The sequence below is a fragment of the Priapulus caudatus genome, unplaced genomic scaffold (assembly GCF_000485595.1).
Source record: "Priapulus caudatus unplaced genomic scaffold, Priapulus_caudatus-5.0.1 Scaffold109, whole genome shotgun sequence".
Taxonomy (NCBI): Eukaryota; Metazoa; Priapulida; class Priapulimorpha; order Priapulimorphida; family Priapulidae; genus Priapulus; species Priapulus caudatus.
The window spans coordinates 438,931-455,279 of NW_014577170.1; the positions used below are offsets into that span (position 1 = coordinate 438,931).

A 16,349-nucleotide genomic window follows, 5' to 3' on the forward strand; every position below is an offset into this window, starting at 1 on the left:
TTTTTTTCAAATTTGAAAAAAAAGTTTAGGGTCGGCACTAATAATCTAGGGACGGTCGGGCGACCGGAAACACACCTATTTTTTTGTTTGGCCTAAGTTCCACGCAATAGAATAGGATTGTATATATCGGGCGCATATATTACTTATAAGTGCCACCTCCAAACTGGAGGTGGCTTTCCGTGATTGAGATAGACGCGGCCGCAGACCCCATTACTGGGGTCTGCGTCGGCTCGGACTACATCAACTTATGTACTGACTCTGTATAAAAGTATATCAAGGAATGATGGAAACCGTAACCACGCCTATATTTTGTTTTGGCCTATATGCTTGTTGAAGTTGTTCAACCTATTATGTATAGTTCTGTTATTTGTTGAGCTCATATGATCAATATAAATTATTGTCATGTGCTTTAAGTGTAGTTTAGAAAAAAATTTGTATGCATTCTGCAGAATTAGAATTTGATTAATGCAGTTGTCTGACATCACGGCGGGTGCAACTGTTCTCCTTCCATAACTCGTCACGCACGCGTTGCAGTAGCTCCATTAGAAGACCATCAGACCATCATGTATAGACATAGACAATCAGTCGCACAGCCTCGTCGGGCTAGCGTTGCAGTGGCGTCACAACATAATTGGGGGGCCAGTAAGCAAAAATAAAATTGGGACCCTAAACATTAATATTTTTTGACGAATCTGCGGCGCACTGAATCTGCATTAAAAATTGGGGGGGGATAAAGTCTCTCTATCTCTCTACCTCTCCCTTTCTTTAGAGATATTGTAATTTGTTAATCCATAAAATACTAATAAAATGTCTCGTGCAAAACAACCGGGCGCTGTGCAAAAGTCACGCACGCACGCACGGGGCGCACCAATTATCGTGTGTTGTCATTATAAGATCTTTGCAAATTCGTCGGGCAAACACTGACGTGTCGACTTGTTATGCTAGCCGCTTTTACACTGCCTCGGTAATCTTGTTCGTGAGCCACTCGTCATGTTATATGGTCTAATACACCTACTTACACGGCTGTAATTACGCTATAGGATCGCTCTGACGCTCACGGCTATAAAAGGCAGTACTACTACTACTAATTATACTACTACATACTGCAAACACACATTTATAGTGTGTATGTATCTGTATGTGCGTGCATGCGTGGGCGTTTGCGTATACAGTTTAATTAGACTATACATCATGCTCTGATACACGCAGTCGTTAGGAATAGCGAGCACGTGTGCGTGCGTGCGTGCGTGCGTGCGTGCGCGTGCGTGCGTGCGTGCGTGCGTGTGCGTGTGTTGTAGCAGCCGCGCCACATTCTGTCGTGTGACCGTGTCTGCATCTCTCCACGCTGCCGCCAGCGACGCTCTTGTTTGGATTTCGCTAATAATTTATGAGCAGATGCTATCTCTACATACGGCCGTACCCCGTTGATGCAATCTTAATCAAATGGTCTTTTTGATATATTTGCTAGCAGATGACATTTTTATAACCGTGTCAATAGGATTCGACAGGGCTCGAATTAACCGAAGGCACCGACGGCAATTGCCGTCGATGCCCCCATCAATCGCCGTACTGCCCCTGAAAATTCAACCCGACCGACGGCAGTCACCTGCCTTGCCCTTTTGTGTAATTGCCGTCGGTGCCCTTTAATCTACTGCCCTAGTTTCGTTTTTAGTCGAGTCAACATAACACGTGCGCGTGCGTGCTGTAGTTGCAATGATGAGCTTAAATGTTAAAACCAATAGTCGCAGGAGGGAATAATAACAGCATCGGATAAATATTCGCTCCTGATAGCGGGCATGTAAAATTTCTTGTTACTGTACTTCCATTAGCAGATTACAGGGTACAGGGGTACAGGGGTCAGTGTTACAGTGTAAGCTTACATGGGGGCATATTGTTTTGTACATTAAAAGCAAGACGATGTTGATGTACTAATTTGTTATGAGTTTTCCTAATTTACAAAAGTGCCTTTGTGCCCTTCTCAAATTTTGAGAGTTGCCTTGGTGCCTTTTAAAATTGCCTCTGTGCCCTTCCATTTAGAGAAAATTCAAGGCGATTTCTGACATGCCCTAAAAAAATTGCCTTGCCCTTCTCGTCGCTTAATTCGAGCCCTGGGATTCGATATTAACTATAAATGGAAGTTAATGTTTACCGTGCCAGGCTTGAAACTAACGCTCGCCGCTCGCCCGAGGCTAGTAGAAATCAGTAAGGGCTAGTAGAATGTCTGTCTGACCAGCCCTGTTGGCGAGTGGAATTTTTATATTCATAATGCGCGCGTTCATTTTACATACGGCCAGGGTTGCACAATACGCTGCAAACGTACATATGTCTAGACGTATTGTCTGGCTTCCTTGATACAAAGTATAACATCACGTGTTTAACAACACAATGTTTCGTTTATTAACACAATGTTTTTAACACAATAAGGTGCGTTCACACTGGCGCGAATTAGTGAGCTGCAAACCCGGTTTTTAGCTCGCTCGAAAAACTGAGCTTTTTACGAGTGTGAACGCAATTAGCTCACTAAATCGCGCTCCAAAAAGCCCGCTCCTAAGACCACTTCCGACTGGGCTAATTTGGAATCAGCTCACTTATTTCACTGCGGCGTATATTTGCACCGCGGCGATTAGTGAGCTATTTTCGCCTGTGTGAACAACGACACAATCAGCTCAATATTCGCTCCGATATTAGTGAGCTGAGCAGCGTAGTTTTTCTTGTGTGTGAACGCGCCTAATGTTTCGTGTCAATTTTCTATTTTTACTCATCTATGACTTGACACAGTGTTAGTAATTTTAGTAATGTTAGTAGTATTATTTAGTACTATTAGTACACATTAGTTAACTTAATGTAAGTGTTATGAAATAAATTTCATGCAACTTTTAATTACTATTATTATACGTCATTGATCCCAGCCATCATTTACCACATTACCAATATTTTATTATCTTCATATAATGAGTGAAACAATGCGAATGGCCATGTCTGCTGTCACTGCAATACGTACAAAATGTACATGATTAGCCTTTTGCTTTACAGCACTGAGCATCACGTGAGCAGAGCGCATGCAGCACATGTTTAAATAATATCCGGATAACCAAAACTCTTGAGGGACAACCATATGCTACTCTCTTGGTTGTCCTCCGGACAACCCAAAAAAAACCTTAAAATTGAGCACTGGTATATATATCAAGAGCTAATATACACCTAGAGTGTACAATGGAAAAACTGGGAAATAGTGCTATTTCACGGCAATATTATTCTACTGAGGCCTGTGGGAGGCATGGTTACGCTCCAATATCTCGGCTAGGAGTATCGTAGGAGACAAGCGGTTTGTCTTATTTTAGAGAGCAAAGAATGCTGCTTAACGCAATCCCATGACTTAGTCTAGACCGCATACAAAGTAGAATAATATTGCCGTGAAATGGCACTATTTTCCCGTTGTACACTCTAGGTATTTATTAGCTCTTGATATAATATATATATTATGTATATTTATATATAATATTATATATATATATATAATTTAATATATATACTGAATATATGCTGAATCTAAAATTTTCACAGTCAAGGAATTTCGCAGAATATGCATCTCGGAGCGTCTAAAATCAAATCCCAGATCCACCCACTTCCCCGCAAATGGCAAAATTTTACTCACTGCGTAGCCTCAGCGCGGCACTTCAGAAAAGTAAGGGCTGGGAGATATTTTTAAGGGCTAGTAGATTTTACAGGTCACTAGCCCTGCTGGCTAGTGAACATTTTAGGTTAGTTTCAAGCCCTGCGTGCAATATAGTTTGAGCCGTGTGGGAGCGGACCTATCTCGTCTAGGTTTATAAGTTTCTACACTTCTCTACTCTTCGAGCGTGTAGCTAATAGCACGACATTCTGCCGTTACTGTCAGCTTTTAGGGTTGAGCTAATATCGCCCACAGCATTACCTCGTTACTGTTCATTAGCTCATCTGACATGGTCAGCTAAGCTTTTTCCTTTAACTAGCCGAGTATGGATGACGACTGCATATTTTCACAGGGTCTTTATGCATAACTTTCAACTTAGATTATTATTAATATGTCTGGTAGGTGGCGATAGCAGGATGGTCGGTATGAATCTTTATAAATTATGTGATTAGGCTTGGCCGATTATCAGAATATTACAAGGTCTTGAAGCTTAGTTGAATACCCACTGCATCAAAAGAGAACATGTTTTTAGTGTTTGATTAAAACCATTAATTGTGTCAAGGAAGGTGAGCCAATCTTGCCAACTCTTTCTAGGGAAATTTCCTGTCTTTTGTGTTCTGTGTATATTTTGTCAAGATATTCATGTTAACAAGAGGTTGGCAATATGGTTAAAATAAAACGTTAGTAGCTCGTCACAGGTTTGTATGGGGTTTTCAAAGGCATTTTTATTCGTGGTTAAACGGCGAACTGACAGTAAAGTAGAGAGAATAGTTAAATGACAGGGAATGCAATTTTTCTTAGAATTAAAAATGTTTTGGTTTTTCAGTACATAGAGCAACTATGAGTAGCTGGGGTGGAGACTGGAATCGAGATGGAGGAGGAAGGCGTGATGATCGTGGAGGGGGATATGGTAAGTATTGACTATTCATGCTATTTATATTGAGTAACCTTTATAAGACATATTTGTTTTAAAAACAGTTCTAGTACTACTACTAGCAGCACTAAATATATGCTCAAATGCTTACCTGATGAAAATCTGTGAAATTAGAATTATTTACCTTTTGCTGCATTCCATGTAAAGTGCTTATTTTGGAAATTGTATCAGCCGCAAGTGTTTGTTTACGTTGGATTAATGCTGCTTGATGTGCCATTTTATAATATCCCAATAAACCTGATTAGCATAAAATTGTGTTTACAAAACTCGGCAATACTGAAATTCAAACATTCCAAGATTATTTGGGTGCCACCATTTTTTACACGTGCACGTGCCATCTCGAGCCCACCTGGGTTATTAACTATTTGAATATGTACATGCATTTTAACACTGCGTATCCTGAAGTTTGTCTCTTACTTTCATATTCTGCATTCGCTAAAGAAAATTATCTCTAAAAATGTCCCAACTTGCATCATAATGGTGTGTCAATGTCATGTGACATCATGCTAGGTTACAATGCAGCAAACCAAATATAATGGCGCCCGCCACTAGTAGAAAGCTCAGACACATTTATGTTTACCTAAATCAGGTAGCTACTTATTTATGTGCATTTAAGCTTGAGCTATGGTGTTGTATCTAGATCTACCTGTTTTCCCCACAGGCGGTGGTGGAGGAGGTGGTTCCAGGGAGTGCTACAAGTGTGGGAAAGATGGCCACTTTGCTAGAGAATGTCCAGATTCTGAAGGCGGTGGAAGAGGCGGCGGCGGCGGCGGTGGCGGCGGCGGTGGTGGCAGGGCATGCTACAAATGTGATGAGGAAGGCCACATAGCAAGAGATTGCCCTCAAGGTGGTGGCTATTCTAGAGGTATGATACGTTTGCTAACATTAATGTGGTCAAGAATTCTTTCTCAAAAATACTAAACCTTTACAAGGAACAGCTGAAATATTCTTTCTGTGTGAAGTAAATGCTATGACTAGCATATCTTGTAGAATTCCTAATGGTGAGGGTTTTTCGATTGCCACTGATCCATTAGAGTTATTAATCTATTGAAAAAAACATCCATAATTTCTTTCATCTGAACCAAAATAAAGATGGAAAACTTTGTTCTCTTATGTTTTCCAAATGCTTCCATCCCGTTTGCTCCGAAATCATAAAATGCATTCTAGCTCAATACTTTTTGCATCATAGAATATACTGCTATGAAAGACTCATATATGTATGTTTGAATTGCAAAATTGAACACCATAATATAACACCAAAATGGTCTCCCTAACCATCATATAGACTCTTAAGTTCCTACTTGTGAGAAGGATCAAGGACTTGTTTGTTTGGAACATATCTGTCTGGTTTGGATCACTTGTTCCTGATTTGCCCAATATTATTGCAAACATGCCTCCACCAGGTCCCACAATTTCGATTTCACAATATACTATGCGATTTTATACCACTCCATCCGTATATGTGGCTAAAAAGTGAGTCAATGTTGTGCTGAAGCAGAAAGTGGTAATTAGGGCTGTAACGATCCACCGAAATCGAATCGGATCACGATTCTTTTCCCTCGATCCGATCCTCGATATTTTTTCCTGTATTTTCGATTCGATCCAATCCGCTCCAATTTTTAGACTGTATGCATCGGCCGAAGTGTGTATGAGACGTGTGCTCTGATTGGTCAGTAGTCACGACTCGCCAGACAGCTAATCAGCGGCTACAGCACATCGCTAACACGTTGTTTACAGGGCTCGAGTTTGAGAACTACACCGTACAGATTTGTTATTACTTATATTTGTCAATCTTATTGCATTTGGTGACTGTGACTCCATGAATCTCTGTTTATTATTTTAAGTTTCTGATCACTTTGACACTTGATTATTTTTTGGCAAAGCTTTGTCCAGTAGGACCAGTACTTAATTGACCTAGTATGTCTACCTACAATCAATTTTATCACTCTTTGGGAAGGTTGTGCCCCGTACTTAAGTATGGTATTCTTTGACTTTTTATTCTACCTACTAAGAGGTAATGTTTGGTTATAATTGGGTCCCTATATTCACCATTAGTATCCATTAATTGGCAATTTCTCATAATTTCTAGTCATTTGACCTATTACTGTTATTATTTAAATTATCTGTTTAAAGTGATTTTGTTATATAAAATTAAGAAAAAGCATGAATGTGATAGTTGGTAAAAATGGTTGGATAATAACACTTCAATATTTTGGGAATCGAAATCGAAGGAATCGAATCTCGAGGCTAATATCTAGATACGGATCGAATCGAGAGGTATGTGTATCGTTACAGCCCTAGTGGTAATGGATTAGTGCTAACTTTACCATTGCTCAGCATTATTATATTGACATAATATTTTTAATGTTTAGGCGGAGGCGGAGGCGGAGGCGGAGGCGGAGGCTTCAGTAGAGAGGGCAGATATGAAGGCGGCGCAGCAAGGAGGGACGAGGGTGGCTTGATCACCATGATGGTCCCCAATAGAGATCTGGGACGTATCATCGGAAAAGGTGGATGCAAAATCAGAGAGCTGCAAGATAACTCAAGCGCCAGAATAAATATTCGCAAGGATGATTCAGATGGTAGAGAAACACCAGTGGACCTTATTGGGAGCCCTGATTCTACCAGTATGGTAAAAGGCATGATTGACGAGGTTCTGCAGTCAAATCCGAGAGGTTATGGATATAGTTAGAGACTGTGCTTGACACTCTGAGAAAAAAAAGATTTTGGCCACCAGAAATTTATTTCTTCTGGCCCAAAATGAAAAGTGGTAGCCCAATTTTCCATTGGTATTTTTTTGGTTAAACTATAAATCATAACCATAACGACACATAGTAATATGATACATCATACTTGTATGTATTGTGTATGCAGTATTTGTATGGATGTGGCGCCAGAAACTTGTATGTATTCTATTTGGTGATATGGGCCGGTGGCCTTCTTTACCTGAATAAAGAAAATTTGAACCATAAGTTACCACACACAACACGATTTTTCTTATTTTATTCAACTCCTCGATACTCTTCAAACCGAAACAGTCCCTCACTACACATGGCCATGTAAACTCTGTCTTCTGTACTGTAGTCGTGATCGTCACTGTCATTGTCAGGTTTAGTCTGCACAGGTTCCATTGGCACAATCTCCTCTGGTTCAGTTGGCTGTGGCTCGAGATCAGCCTCATCCTCGTGGGCTGCGATCTCGTTGTTCACTGCCATTGCTGCTTTTGTTATGGTTTCCCGGTGGGCAGTATCCATGTACAGTGGCCTCCTGGTCTTGCTGTTCCACAACCGTATGGCTGGCATTGGATCAAAGCTGCAAAACAATGGACAGTAAAATGTAAATAATACCTATTATCTTTATTGGTATTAATTAGACTGCAGATTATTGGTTTGATTTCACTTTTGGTACATTTTTAAAAATGTTACTGTTAACTTATATGTGGATATAATACTCACTCTTCTATTGAAGGACAGTGTAACTTGATGATGAGCTGGCTGGACAGGGATGGCCGCATTCTCCCTCTCTCTCTTCTCTTCTTTGCCTTCTCCCTCTCTCTCCTCTCATCTTTGCCTTCTCCCTCTCTCCTCTCATCTCTCTTCTCCCTCTCTCCTCTCTCCTCTTGCCTCTCGCCTCTCGCCTCTCATCTCTCTTCTTCGCCTTCTCCCTCTCTCCTCTCGCCTCTCATCTCTCTTCTTCGCCTTCTCCATCTCTCTCCTCTCTTCTTCGCCTTCTCTCTCTCGTCCCTCTCTCTCTCTCATCTCTCTTCTTTGCCTTCTCCCTCTCGCTCCTCTCTTTTTCGCCTTCTCCCTCTCTCTCCTCTCTCCCCTCTCCTCTCATCTCTCTTCTTTGCCTTCTCCCTCTCTCCCCTCTAATCTCTCTTCTTCGCTTTCTCCCTCTCTCCTCTCTCTTGTCCCTCTCTTCTTCGCCTTCTCCCTCTCTCCTCTCTCTCGTCCCTCTCTTCTTCGCCTCCCTCTCTCCTCTCTCTCATCCCTCTCTTCTTCGCCTTCTCCTTCTCTCCCCTCTCCTCTCTCTTCTTCACCTTCTCCCTCTCTCCTCTCTCCTCTCATCTCTCTTCTTCGCCTTCTTCCTCTCGTCCCTATTCTTTGCCTTCTCCCTCTCTCCCCTCTCTTCTTCGCCTTCTCTCTCTCCTCCCTCTCTCTCGTCTCATCTCTCTTCTTTGCCTTCGCCCTCTCCCTCTCGTCCCTCTCTTCGCATTCCTCTCTCCTCGTCCCTCTCACTCAACCTTTCTCTTCTTTGAGCTCTCTCCCCTCTTCCTCTCTCTCTTCGCGCTTCTCCGCTCTCGTCCCTCTTCTTCGCCTTCTCCGTCTGGCTTCCTCGTCGTCCCTCTTCTCTCCTCGCCTCTCATCCTTTCCTTATTATTTCTATACCTTTCTCCCTCTCCTCCCTCTCTCTCTTATCGCACTTTCTCGCTTTGCTCACCTCTCTCTCGTCCTCTCTCTCCTCTCATCTCTCTTCTTCCGCATTCTCCTCTCTACCCTCTCTCCTCGTCCTCTCTCTCCGCTCATCTCTCTTCTTTCTCGCCTCTCCTCTCTCCCCTCTCGTCCGCTCCCTATCCTCACCTCTCTTCTTCGCCTATCCATCCCTCTCTCCCCTCTCGTCGCCTCTAATCTCATCTCTCTTCTTCACTTTCCCTCTATCCGCCCTCTTATTTGCCTTCTCCCTTCTCCCCTCTCGTCCCTCTCGCTTCCTCTCTCTTCTCTCGCCCTTCTCTGCGTCTCCTCCCTCTCACTTCTTCGCCTTTCTGACCCTTCTCTCCTCTCTATTCTTATCCTCACCACAGCCAATCGCGCACATCCAATTCACATCAACTTCTCGAAGCAAACAATGTAATAATGAATACCCCCGAACCCGAACCCTACACTAACTATAATCCAACCATATATATACGAATATACCATATACGAATAGAACATATATTACAAAACACTATCTATGATGGGTCCGGAAAACTCTCGTGGGGAAAAAAATTTCGAGTGCACCCGCCGGCCCTTGGAGGCGGAAATTGCGCAATCATCAATGTCGATAATACGTAGGCCTACGTTGCATTTGTCCAAAAGTTAGTCGCGTATATGGGAAGCAACATCAAATTAATTCTATTGGAAACACGGTTGCACGCGCAGCGTAAATGAATGTCGATCTGATGTTTCATTAATTCGTAAGATCTATCTCGAGACTACATTTTTATGTTTAATTTTTTGTATTTAGTAGGCCATAATTATTTTTTTTTAGGTAATACGTGCGTATACCCAAAAATGTCCTGTATTTTAAGTATATGAACAAGTGAGGAATGTTGAAGCCTCTAAATATACAATTAATAAATACATTGTACACGCAATTAAAACAATGAAAATGGGGAAATTGTGTACGTGTATGTTGTATGAAATCTGCAAAATAGTGCAATGTGCATGCTAAATGGCATAACTACGAAACTGGCTTCTTCTAACAGCAGGGCAGTGAAACACAAGCCACACACAACACGCCGGAATACCGCGCTGGAACCCCCGCCCCGCGTTAGCAAATGTACGGTCGCTTCCGCTATGACCCATCGTTGAAATATACTTAATGACATTAATATATTTAATTATTATATGATCACTAAGGTCAAGGTCATTCAAGAATCAATGGGTTTCCAGCGCTCGCAATAAGCATGCAGCAATGTGAACCAAGTTTGAAGTGTCTACCATCTTTAACGGTTGCAAAGATATCGAGCGGACGGAGACACCCACACACACAACAAACACGCACCACACGCACACATACACACACAGCATACACACACACACACACACACACACACACACACCCACACACACACAACAGCCACACACACACACATGCACACACACACATACAAGCCGCAACAATACAAACGAGCACGAAAAAACAATATCCTTCCGTTGCACTACGTGCGGACGCGATAATCATGAGCAGCAGGGGCGGCATTCCGGGGGTCGAAGGAGTCGGACCCCCCCTTTTTTACCACAAAACCAAGTGAAAAAAGCAATCACACACACGCACGCCACGCGCGCGCACACACACGCATGCATGCACGCACGCCACGCGAATAGCGCACACACAGCACAGAACAACACACAGTCACGACACACAGGGCCCACGCAACGCACGCACACCAGAAACACAAAAAACATAGAAAACACCGCGCACGCACGCACGGCACTGCGACACACACACACACACAGGCCACACATCACACACACACGCAGCAGTGACACCCCACCACACAGTTTGGACAACACACCACAGTGACACCAACACACACGCATGCACCGGATTGCACGGACGCACCACACACCAGCACACGCATGCACGGATTGGCACGGACGACGGACGCACGACGCGCGCGGCACACACACACACACTCACACACACACCACACATACCCACACACACACACACACACTCACACACATCACAAACACCACATCACACACACACACATACATCAATCACACACACGCACGCAATGCAACGGATTGCACGGACGCACGGACGCACGCGCGCACACACACACACACACACACACACACACACACACACACACACAACAGAACACACACAGCACAACACACACACGACACACACACACACACACCACGAACGCACACACACACACACACACACGTCACCACGCACGTTGAAGAGGCCTTGAGTCATCCGCAAAACCATTCACCGCCTTTATTGTCACCAAAAATGTTCTTGAGAATGTCCGCCTAATACCCTCCCAAGCTGGCAGAAACGGATCTGGACCATCATATCAGGCAATATGGTATGGAAGACAAGATAATGTGAGCGAGATCACCGTTTTATGAGCACAGGAAATAGAATATTGAGTTATGGGCTGTGGTACTGAAGATGCTGTACAGCCTTAGCACATCTCTAGATACAATCAATTTCAGTGCCACAGGGCACAGAAGTCAACACCCGACAGATCTATAGGGGCCAATGCTCCAGTGAATCTGCAAAAGAGTACTACCTCAGAAACTTGGCAATCCTCTGTGTGACCACCTGTCCACTTGAGTTTCCAAACTCGCTCAAGCCCTCGAAAAGAAGACAAGGGTGGTTCCAACTTCTTGCTCTACTTCCCCGGTGCCATCAACAAAGCCGAAAATATTCAACCCATCGTGAAGGTTTAATGTAGCCTGGAGGCAGGCCGCGCCGTGAAGCAGTTTTGGATGGGGGGGGGTGGGGACCAAAAACCAAGACACCTAAGAGGGCTCACGATTTTTTTATCGTGTGTGCGTGAGCGCGTGTGTTCGGGCGTGTGTGCGTGAAAACAGCGTGTGCTGCGACATGTGTGCGTGAAGCGCGTGTTGTGCGACGTTGTGTGCGTAATTTGGTGTGTTCCAAATTGCAGAACATTGGCTGCTTGTTCCCGGCAAAGGGTTTGTTGTTTGAGTTTTACTCAATAATAAATACCATTGTGTATATGTGTACTTTTTATATACTCATATAACATTAACTTATTACTTTACAAAAACACAGAGAGAACATGCTTGGGACGCTTCGGGCTACGACTGCGTGACGATCGATCAAGTGATTCATTTGTATATGCGCGCTTTGTTTCTGCCACTAGGTGGCAAGTTATATTTGCTTACATATGCACTACGATGGCTCACTGGTTGAACATTACTGACAGGCTAAAAGATATAATAAATGCTCGTTTTGGTGTAATATTACACAATAACATACAATTCAATAAAGAATAACGAGTTTTCAACCAAAACTTGTTTGCGTACACGATGAGCATGCGCTTCTCTCTCTTTTTTTATCTCTCTCTCTTTCCATCGCTCTCTGTGCGTGTATCACCGGTTTTCTATCTCTTTCTCGCTCTCTGTCTTCCCATCTCTCGCGGTCTCTCTCACCCGTTCTAGCGTGCTCTCTGTCTCTCTCCCCCTCCCGCCTCTCTCTCTCGCGCGCTCTCTCTCTCTCTCTCTCCTCCGACGGAGCCTCCTCTCTCTCTCTTCTCTCTCCTCTCTCTCTCGCGCGCGCGCTCTCTCCATCTCGCTCTCTCTGTCTATCTATCCCCCCTCTCTCTCTCTCGCGCGCGCGCTCTCTCTGTCTGTCTCTCTCCCTCCTTCACTCTCTCTCGCGCGCGCTCTCTCTGACTGTCTCTCCCTCTCTCTCGCTCTCTCCATAAAATAAGCACCAAGTTCATACTGTCAGTCGGCATACTACACAAATCACGGCTGAGTTACGAACAAAAATGGAAACAATCCTAAAGTTTCGTTCGAAAACCAATTCTTTGAATGTCTGAATAAATCCAAATTAGTTTGTTTTGATGCTCACAAAAACCCTCCCAACGGTCAGCATACGTTAGATAACACTAGGTTTATAACACACAATCTACTGAATCTATAGCACCGGCAACATATCGGTAATGCTAGAAAACACCAGCAGATTTATACTGTGTGCATACAGGCGTACGTGCGTGCGTGCGTGCGTGTGTGAGTTCGTGTACATATGGAACCTATCGTAATATTATACAATTTTAATAGCAGGGGTCGAAATAAGCGATGGTCCGATGGTCCGGGGCCATCAAATAATCAGGAGGACCATCAGATTTTCAAAGTCAATGGTCCGACGGACCATTGAATATTTTGGTCACATTTTACGGTAAATTTCTTGCACGCCGCATTACTTTTAGAGAACAATTTGAAATTTAGGAGGACCATCTAAAATTTAGGAGGACTATCTAAATTTCAAACTCTTTTTTTCTCCATATTTCTACCCCTGATTATAGCTAACTACAAACCACGTTTTATGGGTTAGCGTCAATGCTACTTACTGATGCAAGACAGTAGCATCTAACATAATATAAATATTCAACAACAAATGCAAATAAACACACGTCATGCACTAACACCAGGGACCCTAGTGCAGAAACCCTCTGCAAATATAATTTCACTGGAACTGTTGTTGAGTTATTGTTTGCAGCTTCCAATAAGAAGAATGCGTGGCAGCATAGCTGCTTTATGGCCGATGCTGTTTCTTAAATACCTGCAGAATTAACATTATAACAAAAATGTTCCAAGTATTGTGTAGTACAACAGCATTTTATACCTAGTGATTCAATCCCCTATACAACCCACTTGAAAAAGCTGGACACCTCATTTTCATAATATATAGATCTGCTTATTAAATCACAAAATTTACATACATCGATTAAAAAAAATTACATTTCATTACATTATTTTTAATAGTTTTGTTCTAGTGAATATTACAGCGTGCAGTGTTGGGTTCTCGAAGAAAAAATATGAATCAATAGACATGTTTCTAGAAAGTTATATCAGAATTTTATTTTCAATAAATCGATAAGCGTCCACTACTAGTTGGTATATATATATAGCAATAAAATAAGAACTCTCAGCTCTCATTTCAATTGGCGTTTAGTCATCACGTTGAACGATATTACGTAAGAGTAGATAGTGACATGCTCATATGGATAGAAGTAGTACCTCTACATTACGAGTTTACAGTAATGTGGTTGTAGCTGCTATTTAGTTCTTTTTGCTCGGCATTTAGTTTTAAACAAGAGCCGCAGAGCGTCTGGGCTCATCTGAGGTCTGTTGACCTACGGTTATATACGTAACATTTAAGTCGTGCGTAGTGACACCTTTGTTAGGCGCAGATATGCAGATACGCAGTTGCGTACACATCATTTCAGCAACCTTCTGCATTCTGCATACCTCCAAAATCCCATTGGTTGATACAAATCGCGTGCCTGAAACTCCTGTTTTATGGTGCATTGTGACCCTAACATTAACCCTATTAAAAAAAACATTATTTGTTGTTATGAAATTGTTGTAAATAAATCATGTAAATATTTGCGTTAATTGGAAAAAAATAGTTAAATGGATAAACATAAAAAAATACAGAAAACAGGTAAATAATAAAAAATCTGATGGGATTTGATCCAAGGACCTTTGAGCCGTAATCCTGTGCTGTAGCCGTTAGGCTATCCAGGCTTATTTGCTTTCTACGTTATGGATGTGCCATGAATTTGAGAACACTGTGACATCATTCAGGCAGTTCAGGAATCCATGTTTAACCCGCCTCTGGAGGGTCAAAAGGTTATCAGACACTTACTCTTCGCATTCTCATCTCTCTTCTTTGCCTTCGCCCTCTCCCTCTCGTCCCTCTTCTTCGCATTCTCTCTCTCGTCCCTCTCACCTTTCTCTTCTTTGACTCTCTCCCCTCTCCTCTCTCTTCTTCGCCTTCTCCCTCTCGTCCCTCTTCTTCGCCTTCTCCGTCTCTTTCCTCTCGTCCCTCTCTCTCCTCTCCTCTCATCTCTTTTCTTATTATTCTACCTTTCTCCCCTCTCCTCCCTCTCTCTTCTTCGCCTTCTCCCTTTCTCCCCTCTCTCTCGTCCCTCTCTCTCCTCTCATCTCTCTTCTTCGCATTCTCCCTCTCTTCCCTCTCTCTCGTCCCTCTCTCTCCTCTCATCTCTCTTCTTCGCCTTCTCCCTCTCTCCCCTCTCGTCCCTCCCTATCTCACCTCTCTTCTTCGCCTTCTCCCTCTCTCCCCTCTCGTCCCTCTCTCTCATCTCTCTTCTTCACCTTCTCCCTCTATCGCCCCTCTTATTTGCCTTCTCCCTTCTCCCCTCTCGTCCCTCTCGCTCCTCTCTCTTCTTCGCCTTCTCGCTCTCTCCCCCCTCTCACTTCTTCGCCTTCTCCCTCTCTCCTCTCTATTCTTTACCTTCACCACAGCCAATCGGCGCACTCCATTCACTCAACTTCCTCGAAGCAACAATGTAAAATGAATACCCCCGAACCCGAACCCTAACACTAACTATAATCCAACCATATATATACGAATATACCATATACGAATAGAACCATATATTACAAAACACTATCTATGATGGGTCCGGAACTCTCGTGGGGAAAAAAATTTCGCACCCCGCCGGCCCTTGGAGGCGGATGCGCAATCATCAATGTCGATAATACGTAGGCCTACGTTTGATTTGTCAAAAGTTAGTCGCGTATATGGATAGCCAACACAAATTAATTCTATGGAACACCACGCGCAGCGTATGAATGTCGACGATTTTCATAATTCGTAGATCTACTAGAGACTACATTTATTTTAATTTTTTGTATTTATAGCCTAATTATTTTTTTTAGGTATACGTGCGTATACCCAAAAATGTCCTTATTTTATGTATATGAACAAGGAGGAATGTTGAACCTCTAATATACAAATTCTAAATACATTGTACACGCAATTAAAACAATGAAAATGGGGAAATTGTGTACGTGTATGTTTGTATGAAATCTGCAAATGTGCAATGTGCATGCTAAATGCATAACTACGAACTGGCTTCTTCTACAGGGCAGTGAACACACAAGGCCACACACAACACGCCGGGAAATACCGCCTGGAACCCCCGCCCCGCGTTAGCAATGGTACGGTCCTTCCGCTATGACCCATCGTTGGAAATATACTTAATGACATTAATATATTTAATTATTATATGATACTAAGGTCAAGGTCATTCAGAATCAATGGGGTTCCAGCGCTCCATAAGATGCACATGTGAACCAAGTTTGAAGTGTCTACCTCTTTACGGTTGCAAAGATATCGAGCGGACAGACACCCACACACACACACGCACGCACACACACACATACACACACACATACACACACACACACACACACACACACACACACACACACACACACACACACACACACACAC

The 16,349-nt window shown here is 43.0% G+C and overlaps 1 protein-coding gene across 2 annotated transcripts in view; it reads left to right on the forward strand.

Annotated features, from left to right (window-relative positions):
* Positions 1-7,593, forward strand: part of LOC106805320 (cold shock domain-containing protein 3-like) — a 10,363-nt gene extending 2,770 nt beyond the window's left edge. Inside the window, exons 2-4 of one of the 2 annotated variants that reach the window (XM_014806866.1) lie at positions 4,500-4,583; positions 5,269-5,472; positions 6,986-7,593. In XM_014806866.1, coding sequence (XP_014662352.1) covers positions 4,514-4,583; positions 5,269-5,472; positions 6,986-7,299 — 588 coding nt within the window. In that variant the 5' untranslated portion in view covers positions 4,500-4,513 and the 3' untranslated portion in view covers positions 7,300-7,593. Of the gene's footprint in view, positions 1-4,499; positions 4,584-5,268; positions 5,473-6,979 lie in introns of both variants that reach the window. The other variant, XM_014806865.1, reaches the window with a different exon arrangement.
* Positions 7,594-16,349: the final 8,756 nt, after the last annotated feature.